This window comes from Schistocerca nitens, chromosome 5, assembly GCF_023898315.1.
Source record: "Schistocerca nitens isolate TAMUIC-IGC-003100 chromosome 5, iqSchNite1.1, whole genome shotgun sequence".
Taxonomy (NCBI): Eukaryota; Metazoa; Arthropoda; class Insecta; order Orthoptera; family Acrididae; genus Schistocerca; species Schistocerca nitens.
Window position 1 is genome coordinate 166,670,188 of NC_064618.1, and position 21,202 is coordinate 166,691,389.

The 21,202-nt window shown below is 39.5% G+C and overlaps 1 protein-coding gene across 1 annotated transcript in view; it reads left to right on the forward strand.

Moving 5' to 3' along the window:
* Positions 1-21,202, forward strand: part of LOC126260325 (PC-esterase domain-containing protein 1A-like) — a 169,705-nt gene that overhangs the window by 65,672 nt on the left and 82,831 nt on the right. The window contains exon 4 of the mRNA XM_049957650.1: positions 11,611-11,697. Within this exon, the coding sequence (XP_049813607.1) occupies positions 11,611-11,697 (87 nt within the window). The remainder of the gene's footprint in view (positions 1-11,610; positions 11,698-21,202) is intronic.

Sequence of the window (21,202 nt, forward strand, 5' to 3'; positions counted from 1 at the left end):
AACATCACTCACACAAATTAAACACTTCTTAGCCATTGTTTATTGGAACATATTTTATTTAAAAACTCTCTTAATTATTGCAAATAAGTACTCACTTAATAAACTTAAAATCACTCCATTATTTAAACATTAGCATAGTGAAGTTGTTTTGTCTACTCACACAACTGGACAGGAAATGCTGGGGAGGGTATATTTGATTATTCTGTTTGCAAACTGAAGAGCGAGCAGTTCTCGTGATGGGGGAACTGATCTTTCCCAGAAGAAAGCCACAACAGTCCTACTGGATGACTGACAATAAATTTCCCTGCCGGCAGTGCAAGGCGGAGTATCGAGATTTATGTAGAATCTCCTCGTATGTATAGTTTTGTTAGTAACTAATATCTGTATTCCATTTATAGTTAATGCCTTTTGTGGAAAATTAACATTTTCCAGACATGTCTGCACAAAACACAGTTTGTGGACTACAAACATTCTCCAGGTGTGTCTGCACACTGCATCACCAGTGATTTACAAGGGATGCTGTGGAAGGTTCACTATGATTATGAAACAACGTGTAGTTGTTTCATGTGACATATTGGTGCAGAGAGACTCACTTGCTTCCTCTTCATTTTGCAAGCACAAACAAATGAGGGAAATAAGTGACCTCAACCTGGTGACATGCTTTCTCTCACAATTCTACCTTCTGCCAACGCCACACCCCACTACCACCCCCTCCCGCCCTCCTCCTTCCCACTGCCACCAGTCGTATCCCCAGAACACGGCGTATCCCTCAATATGGTCTCCAGCAGTGGGATCTACTTTTTGAAATAACAACTATACGGTGATGTAAGTTAAGGTGCATCCTTTTGACTCGAAGGTCCCTCGTTTGCGAATAACCGACGAAGAAATTTTCGGAATTTTGCGTGATGCTGTATACCTTTAAAAATAGTAACAATTCATGGACTGGTTGTATTGTGTAATAGTTAAAGTATTGATCCCCGCGTTGAAAAGGTTTCCAGTTCGAATCTCGCGAAGTTTTCTACAAGAAGTGTCTAGTAACCTCAGTTTAGTCAACTGTCAGCCGCCTTTAGTGAATTAGCAGTCTAGTTAAAAGCTGATTAACTCTGTACAGTAAATTGATTTCTTAGGATGGATAGGATGTGTGACTGCTGTGTACGGATGCAGGAGGAGCTGGCCACTGTTCGCGAACAGCTGAACGTGTTGATGGCCGCGGTCAGCCGTCTCCAGGCTGCTGCCTCGGAGTGTAGCGGCAGACATCTTCGCGGGTTCCGGGTGCGGTTGGGCCACCCTCTCCCCAAGGGGAGTGGGGTTCAGCGGCGCACGAGGCAGAGGGTCAGTGTGGAGGCTGGCCGTGTGGCATCGCCCGCTCTGCCTGTGAGTGGACATGTGGCCGCTCCTTCAGCAAGGTCCGAGCAGGCACACGGGGGGAGGGGTTTATTAGTGATTGGGAGCTCCTACGTTAGGCGGGTGATGGAGCCCCTTAGGGAAATAGCGGAAAGGTCGGGGAAGAAGAACAGTGTTCACTCCGTCTGCTTGCTGGGGGGTCTCATCCGAGATGTGGAGGTGGCCCTGCCGGCGGCAATAGAGAGCACTGGGTGCACCAGAGTGCAAATTGTTGCTCATGTCGGCACCAATGACTCCTGCCGTCTGGGTTCAGAGGTCATCCTCAGTTCATACAGGTGGTTGGCGGAGTTGGTGAAGGCGGAAAGCCTCGCTCGTGGGGTGGAATCTGAGCTAACTATTTGTAGTATCGTTCCCAGAACCGATCGCGGTCCTCTGGTTTGGAGCCGAGTGGAAGGCTTAAACCAGAGGCTCAGATGATTCTGCGGAGATCTGGGGTGCAAATTTCTCGACCGCCACTATCGGGTGGAGACATGTAGGGTCCCCCTGAATAGTCAGGCGTGCTATACATGCAGGAAGCGGCTACGAGGGTAGCGAAGTACGTGTGGAGTGCACATGTGGGTTTTTTAGGTTAGAGAATTCCCTCCCTAGGCCCGACAAGATGCCTCCTGAGACGCGGCAAGGTAGGAGTAGGCAAAATGCAACAGCGAATAACAATATTAATCTGCTTATAGTAAACTGCAGGAGCGTCTATTGAAAGGTCCCAGAACTGCTCTCATTAATAAACGGTCACAATGCCCACATAGTACTAGGGACAGAAAGTTGGCTGAAACCAGATGTAAACAGTAATGAAATTCTAAACTCAGATTGGAATGTATATCACAGAGAAAGGCTGGACAGTGAAGGGGCAGGCGTGTTAATAGTGATAAGAAGTGCAATAGTATCGAAGGAAATTGACTGAGATCCGAAATGTGAAATAATTTGGGTGAAGGTCACGGTTAAAGCAGGCTCAGACATGGTAATTGGATGTCTCTATAGGCCCCCTGGCTCAGCAGCTGTTGTGGCTGAGCATCTGAAGGATAATTTGGAAAATATTTCGAGTAGATTTCCCCACCATGTTATAGTTCTGGGTGGAGATTTTAATTTGCCGGATATAGACAGGGAGACTCAAACGTTCATAACGGGTGGCAGGGACAAAGAATCCAGTGAAATTTTTTTAAGTGCTTTATCTGAAAACTACCTTGAGCAGTTAAACAGAGAACTGACTCGCGGCGATAACATATTAGACCTTCTGGTGATAAACAGACACGAACTATTTGAAACACTTAACGCAGAACAGGGAATCAGCGATCATAAAGCGGTTACTGTATCTATGATTTCAGCCGTAAATAGAAATATTAAAAAAGGTAGGAAGATTTTTCTGTTTAGCAAAAGTGACAAAAAGCAGATTTCAGAGTACCAGATGGCTCAACACAAAAGTTTTGTCTCAAGTACAGATAGTGTTGAGGATCAGTGGACAAAGTTCAAAACCATCGTACAATATGTGTTAGATGAGTATGTGCCAAGCAAGATCGTAAGAGATGGAAAAGAGCAACCATGGTACAACAACTGAGTTAGAAAACTGCTGCGGAAGCAAAGGGAACTTCACAGTGAACATAAACATAGCCAAAACCTTGCAGACAAACAAAAATTACATGAAGCGAAATGTAGTGTGAGGAGGGCTATGCGAGAGGCGTTCAATGAGTTCGAAAGTAAAGTTCTATGTACTGACTTGGCAGAAAATCCTAAGAAATTTTGGTCTTATGTCAAAGCGGTAGATGGATCAAAACAAAATGTCCAGACACTCTGTGACCAAAATGGTACTGAAACAGAGGATGACAGACTAAAGGCCGAAATACTAAATGTCTTTTTCCAAAGCTGTTTCACAGAGGAAGACTGCACTGTAGTTCCTTCTCGAGATTGTCGCACAGATGACAAAATGGTAGATATCGAAATAGATGACAGAGGGATAGAGAAATAATTAAAATCGCTCAAAAGAGGAAAGGCCACTGGACCTGATGGGATACCAGTTCAATTTTACACAGAGTACGCAAAGGAACTTGCCCCCCTTCTTGCAGCGGTGTACCGTAGGTCTCTAGAAGAGCGTAGCGTTCCAAAGGATTGGAAAAGGGCACAGGTCATCCCCATTTTCAAGAAGGGATGTCGAACAGATGTGCAGAACTATAGACCTATATCTGTAACGTCTATCAGTTGTAGAATTTTGGAACACGTATTATGTTCAAGTATAATGACTTTTCTGGAGACTAGAAATCTACTCTGTAGGAATCAGCATGGGTTTCGAAAAAGACGATCGTGTGAAACCCAGCTCGCACTATTCGTCCACGAGACTCAGAGGGCCATAGACACGGGTTCCCAGGTAGATGCCATGTTTCTTGACTTCCGCAAGACGTTTGATACAGTTCCCCACAGTCATTTAGTAAACAAAGTAAGAGCATATGGACTATCAGACCAATTGTGTGATTGGATTTAAGAGTTCCTAGATAACAGAACGCAGCATGTCATTCTCAGTGGAGAGAAGTCTTCCGAAGTAAGAGTGATTTCAGGTGTACTGCAGGGGAGTGTCGTAGGACCGTTGCTATTCACAATATACATAAATTACCTTGTGGATGACATCGGAAGTTCACTGAGGCTTTTTGCGGATGATGCTGTGGTATATCGAGAGGTTGTAACCAAGGACAATTGTACTGAAGTGCAGGAGGATCTGCAACGAATTGAAACATGGTGCAGGGAATGACAATTGAATCACAATGTAGACAAGTGTAATGTGCTGTGAATACATAGAAAGAAAGATCCCTTACCATTTAGCTACAAAATAGCAGGTCAGCAACTGGAAGCAGTTAATTCCATAAATTATCTGGGATTACGCATTAGGAGTGATTTAAAATGGAATGATCATATAAAGTTGATCATCGGTAAAGCAGATGGCAGACTTAGATTCATTGGAAGAATCGTAAGGAAATGCAATCCAAAAACAAAGGAAGTAGGTTACAGTATACCTGTTCGCCCACTGCTTGAATACTGCTCAGCAGTGTGGGATCCGTACCAGATAGGGTTGATAGAAGAGATAGAGAAGATCCAACGGAGAGCAGCGCGCTTTGTTACAGGATAATTTAGTAATCGTGAAAGCTTTACGGAGATGATAGATAAACTCCAGTGAAAGACTCTGCAGGAGAGACGCTCAGTAGCTCGGTGCGGGCTTTTGTTGAAGTTTCGAGGACATACCTTCACTGAGGAGGCAAGCAGTATATTGCTCCCTCCTACGTATATCTCGCGAAGAGACCATGAGGATAAAATCAGAGAGATTGGAGCCCACACAGAGACATACCGACAATCCTTCTTTCCACGAACAATACGAGACTGGAATAGAAGGGAGACCTGATAGAGGTACTCAAGGTACCCTTCGCCACACACCATCAGGTGGCTTACGGAGTATGGATGTAGATGTAGATGTAGAAGTACATTGATTTTTTTAATTTTTAAATCTTTATTGAAATGACTTTGATCATTGTTTTGTTTGGTTTACTCGCGATTTCTTTTATTTATATTCCTTTGTCAAATCATTTTAATCAATGTTTTAACTTCTTCAGTTGCTCTTATTCTTTGTTCCTGTCATTCTTTTTCCACTTCGAATCTTTTTGAATATGAATTTAATTATTTTTATGTATCTGTCATAATGCTTAAACAGTTTTCGTTTCAAGAAATACATCTTTTTGTGTGACAGTCGTTATAAAACATTTAAAACATATATTTGTATTGCACTATGGATGATTGATGATGATGATGATTTAAATGAAAACAAGGATTATAAGTGAAACAAAATTCAAACAAAGTGAGAAATAGAAATAATGAATGCAGTAACATAGACTAAAATACCAGATGGCAAAATGGAAGCAATTAAATTGAAGTTAATGCATAACAGTAATCAAAATCACATGAACAATGGTTCCGAGTGGAAAATGAAATGAGAGCAAATGATGTTTTTCATATGATGACTACTGTGGCATGACAAGTGAATGGAAAACATTACATTTAAACCAATTAACTGAATAAAAATAATGGTCAAAGTCATTTCAATAAAGGTTTAAAAATAAAAATAAAAATTTTGATCTACTGGTAAGATTTGAATCAACAACCTTCTGGATGTGAGATTAGTACCTTAACTATTACACTATACAACCAGTACGTAGACTGTTACTATTTTGAAAGGTACAGAGCATTACACAAAATTCAGATTTTTTTTTCTGTTGATTACTCGTAAATAAGGGCCCACCGGGGTGAATGGCTGCAGTGGTCCTTAACTTACATCAGTGTATACACTGTTTCAAAAAGTCGATCCCTCCGCTAGGGACCTCCCCTTGTTAGATATAGTGAAGTCATTTCAATTTAGTCTTAACCCACTTCCTTTAACAGTAAACATTAATTTTATACCATTAAAACGCTATTGTTAATAAATCATAGTTTTTCCATCGCCTGTAACACATAAACTATTAGTTCTAGAGAAAAAATAAGTAAGACAATTTTTGGAAGATATTTATTGTAGTTTAATTTTGTAACTGGGAAACATTTTCGATAGAGGCCACAGTTTTCAAGTTATTCAAGAAAAATGTAAAAAAGTTACTTTTAAATGCCTCCCCCCCCCCCCCCCCCACACACACACACACCATTGCTCACACCCTACAGGTGGGGATTTTCTTGTATGTTGTTCTTGTTCATGACACTCTCCTTACCACTGTACAAAAATGTGCAACTACGTGAATTCTTTCCCTATTCACCCATTTTTGGTTGTTGTTGGCCTGGCTAACAACGTTGACTGCTTAACTGAGCACACCTGAGACTGAGAGTTTAAATTAGGTGGTATTCACATGAGCCAGGCTGGCTAGTGTTTTTCAAATGGCAGCAGTCCTAGACTCCAAACTGTAACTGGCTAGAGCTGCCAGGCTTCACCAAGATGAAGTATGACACAACAAAGTAAATAAAAACATACTGGAGCTCTCTCATAAGAGGCGCCCAGTAAATTTTCTATGGCATCTTATCAGATATTTGCAATTTCATTTACACAATGTGTAAATTTATTCACACCAAAAACATAACTGCTCATCACATGTATATGTGATGCTCTTTGCCAATAGAGCAAATCTGTTTGTTTCTCTTTGCAAACAATGTATTTTTCAACAGGATCCTCTGTACACATTTGATCAAGCATTCTCAAATTAGTCTAGTGATATGTCCTTTAACACTTGTATCAGTTAACATTTATTATCCACATCTTCCTTGCTAACTTACCACATCCTGTGAGTCACCCTGTGCTGGTGTCTGCCACTGACATGCAACAGCACTACTATCACAGCTGAAGTTCTAGTTATTCTTCATGTTTTGTTTGTAATATTACCCACTCACACATCACTATTAAAATTTTCTGTCTCTGCACAAGTTTTGAAAGCTTCATGAGGTGTAAGATATACAAAAGAAAAACTTTTTACTTATCTTCATTTTCTCTTGTTGTGTGTAGGGGTACATTCTTGTGACTGAAATTTTGATTGAACATTGTGGCTTCCTGATGACTGATGAAGAACTGTCTGTTGCTATGATTTTCTTTTATTTTATCCCATTCTTCTATATCACACTAACTTCACAGTCTCCATTTTCATACAACCATCAATTACATTGTTGTAGACAAAATTAAAAATACATGTGTTTCCATCAGAGGCATGCTCACTACTCCTTACATTCTGCAGTACTAACTGTATTCCAAAAAGTTTACAAAACAAAAAGAGTTTACGTACTTTCTTGACAAAAGAAGAATCATCACCAACATATAACATTATTTTATAAATGAATCCATAAATAAATTTAATAATTAGTGCTAGATTGTGCAATTAATAATATGAATTTTAAGTATACCAGATATTTTGTAATTTCAAATATTTCTAAAAGAAGAGTAATTTTAACTGGGTGTACAGAGAACTAACAAATTAATTTCCTTTTATACATCTTAGCCTGAAATATAATACATCGTATACAAAATCATATGAAACTCATTTAGTTAAACAGTTATACAGCTATACAAGAATCGATAGTATACATGGTATCCGTTATTTCTATAAAAAAAAGGTAATGTTAGAGTAGGGTGTCCTATTGCAATATTCCCCTCACAGAATTTGGAAACATGGTGTTAACAATATTATATGACAGACTACAAGATTTGCCAAACGGTGTACAAATTGATACTAGGATAGCAGATAGATGTATTGAAGTACCTGATACATAACATATTACAGAAAACCTAAGAAAAATATCTACTATACAAGTCAGGATATACTATATCAGGATATGATATTTAGATTTTCAGATATGTGGAACATACTATCACAAGACGAATAATACGAGGTCAAAACTACAACATTACACCAGTAAACTGTAGAAATAAGTACAGAGACAATTTAAATTACTAGTGTTACAATTTTTAAGTTTACATCTGTAAAATCTCTCGTTCAAAATCTTCAAACGAGAAGAGAAAAATTTCAGAGCCTAGTATATGACAAGTAAGCCGACTCGAAAAACTCACAACGATGGATACAGACCAGAAGAATATACTTAATCATGAGTAAGAATATAGTACAGAATCAATCAGCCACATAAACCAGAGTATTTAAGGATATATTGACTTATGAAAGAACAAAATAATGGAAAAATATTAGGGCCTGAGTTGACGATGTGGCGATCGACCCAAGAATCCAAACCACACCAGGTACAAACCAGCAAAAAATATTTTGATACAACAAAATGAATAAAGTTCATAATCACATTGGTCAGTTCAATAATATGCAATGAGTAACTGTAAGAATCATCCAGCCTCAATCAGTAGTTGTACACTCTCCATGAGTACGCACACTCAGTCACGATGACCAGGGGTACCCAAAACAGAGTTAAGCATGAGTGTGCCCTCAACTCAAGTTCCATTCAGATACAGTATTGCAATACTCAGGATAAATTCAGGTTAATGTAGTCATAAATAGCTTAGAATGATGACACAATCCAGTAGCTTGAGGACTAAAATATTATATTGTCTACACTAGTAAATGTCTTCCACACTATTTGATAATTGTCCATACGACTAACCTACATACGTAAAGACCTAGAAGATTCATTTACAAATGATTAAAAAAAATACATACTAATTTAAATTTACATAATGTATTGGAAAGTCAATCCCCCTACTTTAAAAAAAAATGCATTTATGCTGAATAACACTGTCTTAACAGTCTTGGCTAACAATTCACAAATATCTGTCACAACACAGATGCAGTTGACAGATGCTTGAGTGTGTTATCCAGCACCCACAATCTCTTGCAAGTTGACTGGTCGAGCATGGTACAGCCATACAGCAGTGTGGGGAGTGGATCTGCCAACATCTTTCAGCTTCCTCCCTAGTGTTCTCATCACGTGCTCCAACAGACAGGTAAATTCCTGTCTAGCAATCACATCAAATCCTGAAACATTGTTTTGTGTACTAAATATGCTGTTCAGTACCTTCTTCACATAACACGAGATGTACTCTCCTTAGTCATTTTTCAAAGTCAATTATATGGGACTTACGTCAGGTGCACATATGAAACATTAATAAAATGAGCTAAATGCAGTTTTAAAAATGGACTATTAAAGCATTACACCCAGGTATGATCAGATACTATTCCTCATTTTCAAAGTACAAATTATGACTATTGTTCCAATTCAGAACCGTAAAATGATCTACTCATCTAGTTTTATGGTATATACGTATCAAATCCTAAAGCACAAATATGTTACAGAACACAACTATATAGTGTATCATAGATTTTTAACTCAGTCAACAACTTTAAAAATCACATCATCTTACATAGTAAATTAATGTCAAACAAAACAGAATTATACTGTCTTATGAATCTACAGATAAATTTAGACTCAGCCAATGGATATGATAGAACTCTAGAAACTACATGGTCTTACATACTACATTCATGGCAAGCAAAACACAATTACATGGTCTTATAAATCTACAAACATAGTGAATATTGTCTTCTAGACTAAAGATCATTATGCATCTGTGTTCATAGATGTCCTCTATACTAAATGTTAACCATACTTGGCATTTTACATACTTGCTTTGCTTACCAGTAGCTCCTCTTATCTTTATAAGTGCAATGGACATCTCCACAAAATTCTTACTATACTGGATTTTGTCTCTGAATTGTTCAGATATGTCACAAATTGGACTACCTGTAACAATGAAAAAGTTCCCTTCCCTCTGATCAATCTTAATCTCAATCTTAATGACATCCAAAATCTGAATCATCATCTCTGTTCTTAGACATGTCATGTAAAAGATTACTTTAAATTTCATCAAATGCTGCAACTACGCTGTTATTGCAGGGTTTTATCAACTTCACTGGTTTCACAGCTTTAGTTTGTTCAATTCACTCTACCAGTTTGAATACAAATTTTGACCAGCCACAGCTAACTTATTCCAGAATGCACTTTATCTATGTTATCATCAATCTGGCCCCAAACAAATTTCAAAAAGTTTTCACCTTTATTCTCTAGGCTTACAGATAACTCACCTTTACTGTTTGGATCATTAATCTGCATGACATTAATGAAAAACTGCTTTGACTGGACTGTGGTATTCCATGACAGTCACTTACATCATCACATACAGTGCTTACCTTACCTGTATTCACAAACACCTCTAAAACTTTATTATTCTTAAACTCCACAAACACATGATACTCCTCCTCCTCCTCATCATCATCATCATCATCATATTCTTCCAAAATTACTTCATTAACAACACAAGTCTCATCTACATCAAAGTCACACACCTCACCTACATTCATTTGCAATAAACTACGAGTCTCAGACTTACCAACCTCGGTCATTTCACAGCTCTCATTCACATCTACATCAAAAATATCACCTAATTCAGATCCAATACAGTCGTCACCTGTTTTATATTCATCAATAACATTGTTTTCTAACCTAGAGAAGAAATCATTAGTACATACTACATCAAAATTCTCATTACTCTCAAATTATGGTTTGTGATTAGTACCTACATCATCATAATTAAACATAGTATGCCAAAACTTTTGATCAGAACGTAAATGAGAAATGTGATGTTCCTTCTGTTGAACTTCAGATACCTGTGGCACATTATTAATACTGTTATTATTGTCTAATTGTAAGTGTAACTTAGGGGTACTGTACTTGTTATGTTTACTCACCCCAAAATTGTGGACCTTCATTGAGGCATACTGCTGTTTTCCGAATAGTTACCGCTATGACTGTTTTTCCTATTAATTGCCCATGGTTATCACCATTATTCCTATTCTGCTGATGTTCAAAATTTCTGTCTCTATTACCATTTTGACCCTGATAGAAATTACAATTATCTCTGTTTCTGTAATTATTACTATTGTGATCTCTATCATTTCGATTGTTATGGTACATGCTTCTTTCTACTGCTGTATCCAGCCTGTCAAAATATCATACAAATTGTTCAAGGCATGTCCACATTTCGAAAGCCTGTAACATCTTATTGTTTTTCCTTCTGATTGGTGAAGTTTTCTCTGGAGTATCTTACTACTCAGTGCCAAAACACTTCATCAAGCTTTTTCTTAATCTCATTTCTCCTAAAGAATGCTGATTCCTTCATTGCTATTCACAATTTGTTACGTGCACTGTGTCTCCAATTCCTTTCTGTTTTACTTCCTAGGTACTTAAATCTTGCATATATTCAGATTTACTTCCGTTTATCATTGTTTTACATTCAGTAATCTTTTCCAGTGGTTTAGATCTCCTTTACCATATTTCCATGCAGCCCTTTTGCAATCCAGACTGGAAGAATCATATCATTTGCTAACATCCAACATTAAATTCTTTGTATGTAACAATAGTAAACTATTTGTACAGTATCTGATAACTGCTTCACTTTGTTAATATAATATCTTGACTCATTTGACATACTTGAAGGTTCTCTTTAATGAGTGATTTATGGAGCATAATGAATCAGTGAACAACCTTGTTTAAAACACCATTCTTCCATCAGTGCTAATAACACTTACTACATCTATAAAGCAGATGGAAAAATGAGTATTATGGCAATTGGTATGAAGTTTAACTAGTAAATAAATTAGTGAATTCATGTCCATTTTAATTGAATTGAATTTTCAGATGGAAAAAAGCTTTCTTGGTGACAAACTGACAGCTGGTGATAAGTTACATAAAGCAAGAAATTTCACAGAAACAAGAGTGTATGAGGCAAGTATGAGAGTACGTGATTCTTGTGTCATATAGTTTTAATGTATGAAATGTAAATTGTTTCAATTTAACTAAAAAAAAAAGCTTGTTGCAAAAATAATCCTAAATATTTTCTGCCAAGGCATCTCATCTCCCTACTATCCTCATTCTTGATTTGTAAAAAATTTGTTCATCATCATCATCAGCTATTTGAAGTCCATTGTGGTGTAAAGGGTTCCTTCATACTTCAGCTATTCATTTTGCTCCTGCTGGTTTCTAATGTCATGTAACAATATTTCACTATGAAGTACTCAGTCTTTTCGTATCACTTTGGAACCAGTAAAGAACTTCTTGATCTGTATACCATCCATTCACTTAGCTACGGGTACCACCCAACTCCACTTTATTTTCATTACATTCATAGTTACATATTTCACTCCAAGTTTCACTGATCTATTTGTTGATTCTCCGGTCTCTCGTCATTATTCCCAACATGCATCTCTCCATTTGCTGATGAGTAGCCCTCAGTTTTTTAATGGTTTTCACATTAAAAATCCATGTAATTTTCTGGGAAATGGAAGGGGTCAGACACAAAAGGGCAAGGTGGAGGTAGCATGAGGTTCATTACAAAATTTTCAGTTGAGGAGGGGGTAAAAAGGTTACATGGAGTGCAGTGAAGGATAACAGGAGAGGAGATGTGGGGATAAAGGTATTGGTGTGGGACACTGACTAATAAAGGTTTAGGCTAGAGGGTTGCAATAATGAAAGATATGCTGAAGGGACCATTCCCATCTACATACAAGGTGGACAAAATAAAACTGGCCCAGAGAATATCTGGAATAAGACTGATAAGGGACTAACCCTCGTTCAGCACATAAGAGTTGTGAACTCACAGGACATCATTATTTATCAGAAAATCCCATGAGAACTTTGTAGACCCAGTGTGTAATTTTACGAAACTGTTCACTTGCAGATCTCTGGCTCCTGATAAAACATAAAACAAGGTATTTGACAAGTTATTCTAACGAAGGGCATGATAAAATACACACATCAAAAAAAGTTTTGCATCACCTCAGTTCCGAGAGTTGTGGAACCTGTACAGAAAATTGGAATAGAGATCAACATAAATATCATTTCCGCCCTTTTTATTCCTCATCAAAACCACACATTGCATGTTGTACCACCATACAGCGAGACCTCAGAGGCGGTGGTCCAGATTGCTGTACACATCGGTACCTCTAATGCCCAGTAGCATGTCCTCTTACATTGATGCGTGCCTGATTCGTCATGGCATACTATACACAAGTTCATCAAGGCACTGTTGGTCCAGATTGTCCCACTCCTTAACGGCAATTCGGTGTAGATCCCTCAGAGTGGTTGGTGGGTCACATCGTACATAAACAGCCCTTTTCAATCTATACCAGGCATGTTTGATGGGGTTCATGTCTGGAGAACATGCTGCCCACTCTATGGAAGTCATTCACAAGATGTGCACAATGGGGGCACGAATTGTCATTAATTGAAGACGAATGCCTCGCCAGTATGCTGCAGATATGGTTGCACTATCAGTTGGTGGATGGGATTCATGTATCGTACAGCCATTACGGCGCCTTCCATGACCACGAGCGGCATACGACGGACCCACATAATGGCACCCCAAAATTTCAGGGAACCTCCACCTTGCTGCACTTGCAGAACAGTGTGTCTAAGGCACTCAGCCTGATCGGGTTGCCTCCAAACACATCTTTGACAATTGTCTGGTTGAAGGCATATGTGACACTCATCAGTGAAGAGAATGTGATGCCAGTCCTGACGAATCCATTTGGCATGTTGTTGGGCCTATCTGTACCATGCTGCATGATGCCATGGTTGCAAAGATGGACCTCACCATGGACGTCAGGAGAGAATTTGCGCATCATGCAGCCTATTGCACACAGTTTGTGTCATAACATGACGTCCTGTGGCTGCACACAAAGCATTATTCAACATGGTGGCGTTGCTGTCAGGGTTCCTCCGTGCCATAATCCATTGGTAACGGTCATCCACTGCAGTAGTAGCCCTTGGGCGGCCTGAGCAAGGCATGTCATCAACAGTTCCTGTCTCTCTGTATCTCCTCCATGTCCGTACAACATCAGTTTGGTTTACTCCAAGACACCTGGACACTACCTGTGTTGAGAGCCCTTCCTGGCACAAAGTAACAAAGCGTATGCGATTGAACCACGGTATCGACCGTCTAGGCATGATTGAACTACAGACAACACGAGCCGTGTACCTCCTTCCTGGTGGAATGACTGGAACTGATCAGCTGTAGGACCCCCTCTGTTTAATAGGCACTGCTCATGTGTGGTTGTTAACATCTTTGGACAGGTTTAGTGACATCTCTGAACAAAGGAACTGTGTCTGTGATAAAATATCCACAGTCAACATCCATCTTCAGGAGTTCTGGTAACAAGGGTGATCCAAAACTTTTTTTTTTATGTGTGTACTTTCTGCTCACTGTGGCATAGTTTAACTGAGACATACATCTACTCACTGTGATGTCTCAGCAACTACCTGTCTGCCCTGAACAAAGGGTCGGATGACACGTACACACAGAAGCAGTTAAAAAGCTCCCAACCAGGAGCAGGCTATAGTGCACATGTTGACCTGACCAGTTGCTGAAATGTAGCACTAGATGGCACTAGCAGTGCCAGAAGTGAGTGGCAGAACTCGATATACTCACACTCTGTAATAAGGCGTGTCATTTTAATAATTTATCATAAATTTAACGAAACAGCAAAAATGAGAATGTGAATTCCAAATCGTGGAAAAAAATAAAGATAAATATTATTACACTATACCGAGGTATATGAAATGCTAGTATTTGACATACAAACTAATTAAGAAATGGATACTCACAGTAATCAGTATACAAGAAAATATGTACAGATTCTTCAGCTAAAATCAGGACATGGAATTGTTTTCCTGTAAATGATAGTTTTGGCTGTGGGCTTTCGTCGAGAATCAACACAAAAAATGGGAAGGAACATACCATTGCTTCACTGCTTAGGGAGGGCATGCGGCTTCACTGTAGGCCTCTTAACCTGATCATTGGCAGCTTGCACCATCACTACATGAACTTTATAATCACGCCCAGGCTGTTCGATGACACCCAGCCTCCACACCAAGGGAATAAAGGTATCCTCCTTGACCAGCACATCATCCGTGACCTGGGACAGTTGATGTCCATTTACTATGTTGCTGCAGCTGACGCTGGTGCTCAGTGAGACCAAGGACTGATTCAGCTATTGCAGAAGTTGCCACCTGTGCATGCAACCTGTTAGTGGGAATCTTAACTTGCTTGCATGTAGTCTTAGATGAAGTTGGAGAAATTCTACCCAACAAACTTCCAAACAAATTTTGTGTCAGTCATTGTGGGTTGATGTGGTTTCTCCAGTATTTACTTGCCTAAGATATAAAAGAAAACATCCACCCCAGAACCATATCTATTTTGGTAGGATTATGAAAGTCAGGATCAGCAAATGTCTAACCAAACATTATGCTCCAATCTCATATGTCAGTAAACATACAAGGTAGCTCATTAATCAGAAAATCCACCATAGCACAAGTGGTCTTAATGTGAGGATCTTCAAACCTGGAGACACATCAATGTTACAAATGTCTGATACAGAAATAGCAAAGCTTTTGTTTATGCTGTTCACTGGAAATGAATGTTTGCTGGGCTTCAGTTTCTTGACCATGACATTAGTTATGAAAGGTAGTTGCTTGCACTGTCTAGTAATACTCTACAAGACCTACCTCTGCTGTCTTTAATGTTGACAACAGCTGTTGCAGACAATTACATTTATCATCCAACCTCCCTATAGCAGTTTGATGGGGCAAGGTGCAGCTTCTAGAGTCATCAGTGTGATTAGACCTTGTGTCACCTGATTTGCGGAGCAAAGTAGTATGCATTGCATTGAATGTCTTGCAAGTAGGAGCCTTGCACTTGCTAGTAAAATGACAAGAGCACTTGCACAAAGACACAGATTATTTATTGTAACAAATGCCCATTGACTGTCTACAGCTAGTGCATGAAACTTCTTGCATGTGGTAGTAGCATGAGGTTCATTACAAAATTTTTAGTTTCCTTTTCGATCAGCATATTCCATATGAACACTCTTCATATTCCCTGTTTGATTTAAGTTACTGGAATTTATTTGTGGATTTTTAGGTTCTGTTCCTGAATCTGATCTACTCAAGGTCCGGATGTTTTGTCTCCAAAATATCTGTCTGTTGGTCTAATGTAATGACTGTAGACTCAATCACTTTTATCTCCCACTCATGATGACCCGTGGGTTACAAAATAGCCAGAATTGCTTCCAAAAGAACCACTTCTTGAAGTTTGATGTCAGGTTTAGGAGCTGCTAAGGCCTTAATGTGACTACATACATGATTAACTAATTGTCTCTAATTGCTCACTGTGCCTGGCTGATTGTAGATAAGACCAGCAAAGCCTTTGCCTGCCTGTCTGCATAATTTCGCGTTAATGGTGTGTTTGATAGAAACGCGGTTGGTACCTCTGTGCATGCCTGTGTTTAATGTGTAGCTGTTGAAAGTTTCGTTGTTGTATGTCTGCTAGCTGTTGTTCGGTGCTGTATTGAGTAGAATGTTGTGTCGCACAGTCTGAGAATTTCGAGGTGGCAGAGTTAAAGAGGCAAGGCATCTGAATTAAATTTTGCCTGAAACTCAAGAAATCCTTTTCAGAGACACACCAAATGGTGGGGGAAGCCTACAGTTATGAGCGATTGAGCCATACTCAGTGTTACAAATGGTTCACATTGTTTAAAAATGGCCAGACAGAAGTTAAAGATGATTCTCATTTAGGAAGCCCTTCGATGTCCTAACAACACGTTCATGTCAGCATCTTCAACAAAATTGCACGTATCAATCAAAGACTGCCTGCAGGAGAATGTAACATTTCAGTTGGATCATGTCATATCCTGACACAGCATGTTGTTGCCACCAAGTTCATCCAATGGCTCATGGGTCAAGATGAGAAAGACTTTCGCCTCACAGTCTGTGAAGAGATTCTGTATCATGCACAGGAGAACAACATGGAACTATGTTTATGATCTTGAGACCAGGGTTCAGTCTTCACAGTGTGTTGGTGTTGTGTACATAGTTCCGCGTAGTCAGTGCATACACAACTTTCCCAATAGAGCGTGCCTCACTAAGCACAACATCGCAGGTGCAGTGCTCGTCCATCTCCGCACTACGAGATGGCGCTGTCTTAGAGACAGACCAAATTCTGCTTCCGCTGATCCGCGTATTAATATGTAACGCAGCCAATGAGATTGCTGCTAACGTAGAACCTTTTCTCCTCGCGGATCACACTCGTGCAGTGATACCTGAACACTTGAGGTATTATAACGAGTGTACAGACCTCCGATTAGTCAGCCTGCATTAGTCTGTACCAGTCTATAGTCAAGTTTCAGTCTGCGCCAAATAAGATTATCATATTCCTGTACATAGCCATGAAGAGAAACGTATAGACACTTTGTCAAGTATCAGAGATATGTGAGAATAAGATTAACGTACCAAGACCAAAGGAACTTCAGATTGTCAATTGTAAACAGCATCCAGAATCAAGTTAAGTAATTTCTATGCTTTTTATTATTTTAATAAATGTGTGTGAAAATTAATCAAGTTCTGTTTAAAGTTGGTCACCATCAATCTACTACTCTAAGCGTGCAAGTGGCATTTCTATCGTCTGACCTAACGGCAGAAGATAAACATGCCACGATAAGACCACGAGACATATTGCTGACAGTCGCCTACTTCGTTAGAGCGACAAGTCAAATAATCTGATGGTGTGTGTACCGAAGGTCTTACAGTACGCACACCACAGTTGGGAAAAAGTTCAAGAAGAAGAAGGAAACAGCCTGAAATGTGACGAGAAATTCGTGGGTCTTGCATCACTACAACGCACCCACACCTTCATCCCTGTTGGTGGATGACTATTGCAGAAAAAACGAAATCAGTGTGTTGCCTCATCCTCCGTACTCTCCGGATGCTACCTTATCCTTCATACTCTCCAGACCTGGCCCTGAGAACTTGTTTTTATTTCCAAAGCTGAAAACTCAGTAGATAGGACAGAGATTTGCAATGATAGATGAGATAAAATAAAATTTGCAAATGACACTTCACGTAGTGCAGCAAGAGGGATATCAAGACTGCTTCCAGAAGTAGAAAAGTGTTGGGAGTGGTGTATCAATTGTGGAGGAGAATATTTCAAAGGAGGCCACGCACAATAAGTAAAAGGTGAGCATAGAAAAATTTTGTGGGCAAAGCTCCAGAATTTTTTGAACAGACCTCATTTGTCTCAAAGGGTCCTTTGCTTCACCTCACAAAGTAGAACTCAGGTTGTGAAATTTCTGCACATCATCAATTTAATTGTGTATTGTTGTTCCTGACTAGACTCAAAACGGCACCTCCATATGGTGACCACTTAAAATAGTTCTGTGCAAAGTTAGATAAGTTAATAGAGATTAACTTTAATGAACTGACATTATCTGATGGATTCGATGAGTCCATAGGCAGTAGAGGTGAGCATTCATCTTCATTTGCTAGCCATGTGTGAGACAGTCAAAATCAATCTGAATCACATCAGTATATGTAATTTTGTCTCCAGTATTTTAATGGCAGGACTGTCTGCAGCCTGCACAAAACTATGTATGTACACGAGAGCGGCCTTTGCAATACTTCTCCCTTTAGCCAATCTTAGCAGCTACACCCATTAAAAACAGTTTTGCATCACCTTGGTTCTGAGAGTTACGGAACCTGTGCAGAAAATTGGAATAGAAATAACATAAACATCATTTCCACCATTTTTATTGTACATGAAAATCACACATTGCATGTTGTACCACCATACAGCAAGACCTTCAGAGGCGGTAGTCCAGATTGCCGTACGCATTGGTACCTCTAATACCCAGTAGCACGTCCTCTTGCATTGATGAATGCCTGTATTCATCATGGCATACTATCCACAAGTTCATCAAGGCACTGTTGGTCCAGATTGTCCCACTCCTCAACTGCGGTTCGGTGTAGGTCCCTCAGAGTGGTTTGGGGGTAACGTCGCATTATTGATCGGACAATGGCATTCACGTATCATACAGCCGTTACGGCACGTTCCGTGACCACCAATGGCGTACATCGGCCCCACATAATGGCACCCCAAAACATCAGGTAACCTCCACCTTACTGCATTCACTAGACAGTGTGTCTAAGGCGTTCAGCCTGACCGGGTTGCCTCCAAACATGTCTCTGATGATTGTCTGGTTGAAGGCATATGCGACACTCATCAGTGAAGAGAACATGATGCCAATCCTGAGCCAGCCACTGTGGCTGAGTGGTTCTAGGCACTTGAGTACAGAACTGTGCTGCTTCTAAGATTGCAGGTTCAAATCCTGTCTTGGGCATGAATGTGTGTGATGTCCTTAGGTTAGTTAGGTTTAAGTAGCTCTAAGTCTAGGGGCTGATGACCTCAGATGTTAAGCCCCATAGTGCTCAGAGCCTTTTGAACCATTTTGAGCTGCATGGTGTTGTGGTTGCAAAGATGGATCTCACCACTTACGTCGGGAGTGAAGTTGTGCATTATGCAGCGTATTGTGCACAGTTTGAGTCGTAACATGATGTCCTGTGACTGCATGAAAAGCATTATTCAACATGGTGGTGTTGCATTCAGGGTTCTTCCGAGCTATAATCTGTAGGTCCATTGCAGTAGTAGCCCTTGGGCGGCTTGAGCAAGGCATGTCATCAACAGTTCCTGTCTCTCTGTATCTCCTCCATGTCTGAAAAACATTGAAAATCCGAAACGCCTGGACACTTCCCTTGTTGAGAGCCCTTCCTGGCACAAAGTAACAATGTGTATGTGATCGAACTGCGGTATTGACTGTCTAGGAATGGTTGAACTACAGAGAACACAAGCCGTGTACCTCCTTCCTGGTGGAATGACTGGAACTGATCGGCTGTAGGACCCCCTCTGTTTAATAGGCACTGCTCATGTGTGGTTGTTAACATCTTTGGGCAGGTTTAGTGACATCTCTGAACAAAGGAACTGTGTCTGTGATAAAATATCCACAGTCAACGTCTATCTTCAGAAGTTATGGGAACCGGGGTGATGCAATTTTTTTTTGATGTGTGTTGTATGGGGTGTGCTGCATATTAACCATCAGCAAACAAATATCTCTGAGCTGTTGTTTCTGAAGTCTTGATTAGGCATTGAAATGTTCGACAGAACTTACTGATGGACCAGGAACATGTGCAATGCTTTGGTTCTCACAGTTACATGTTAACGTATACTGGAACTCTGCCTTCTTCCACATGTGCTGTGGGGAAACTTCTTCTTGCAGAAGGGTGGTGTCACTGATTCAAATCCTCACTGATCTTCCATTTAGGCATTTGACTAGGTGGAAGTTGCACAGTAACATGAGATACTCATTGCTCCTGCACTTCCAGAAATCTTCTGCTGTTTTCTGATGTAGTCTGAACTCTCTCATCAAGTCTCATGTGATCAGTGGCTCGTGTCCTGTTAGCATGTTGTAAGTCTCTCCTCCACAGGAAGTCTTCTGGAGTGAGCATTTCATCTCCTAAACAAACCAGTCCCACAGTCCACTAAAACAGTGATGTTACTTAACAGACTAAAATTATTTCTTTGATGTTTCTGTCTAAAGCCATAGGCATAGCAATGATTTGTTCACTTTGTGGGACATAGGTTGCAGATCAACAACATCCAAAGTTGTTTTTTGATTAAATCAATAGTAAAAAAGTTAAAAAACAAAAATCATGCTCTTATTAATTTCCTTGATGTCACGGTAATTGCTATTGCTTGTTGTCCTGTAGTGAAACAAGGTGTGAACTCTGTGCAAGAGTCCTGGATTTGTTAAGTTTCTGAACAAAATTCACGTCCTCATAATCAACGTCCTATAATAGTGCTTTCTTCAAATAACTGAGGTAATAATCAACTTCTGTTCACATCAGCAAAAATGTATCTGACTGGATTTTAAATTAAACACATTTTCAATACCACCTCCCTATATTTCACATGGTCAAATTCAGAACAAATCCTCAGTACATTCACTTTTTATACATCTTCAAATTTCAGAAAATGCATTACATAGTTGCAGTGAGAACAAGTCCCAGACCTCCCTCCCCACTTCTCTCCACCAGCAATGCTTGAAATATACTTCCTTATGACTCCATTACCACATTACAACTCTTTCTGTACAAACGACCTCCTGAGACTCACAGAAAGTAAAGACAAAGATGTTACATTTCAAGAGAATACGGACTTTCATTATCATCAATATAGTTCATCTGGAATATTTACAGAGAAATTATTAATTAAGTCATAGACATATTTTGTAAAGTATAATTTATTAGGTAATTTTGAAATATAGTTTTTATAACAGATTTTTTAATCATTTGTGTTTTCTTAGAATAAGCTCAGCTGATGATACCCTTATAGTAAGCAAAACAGATC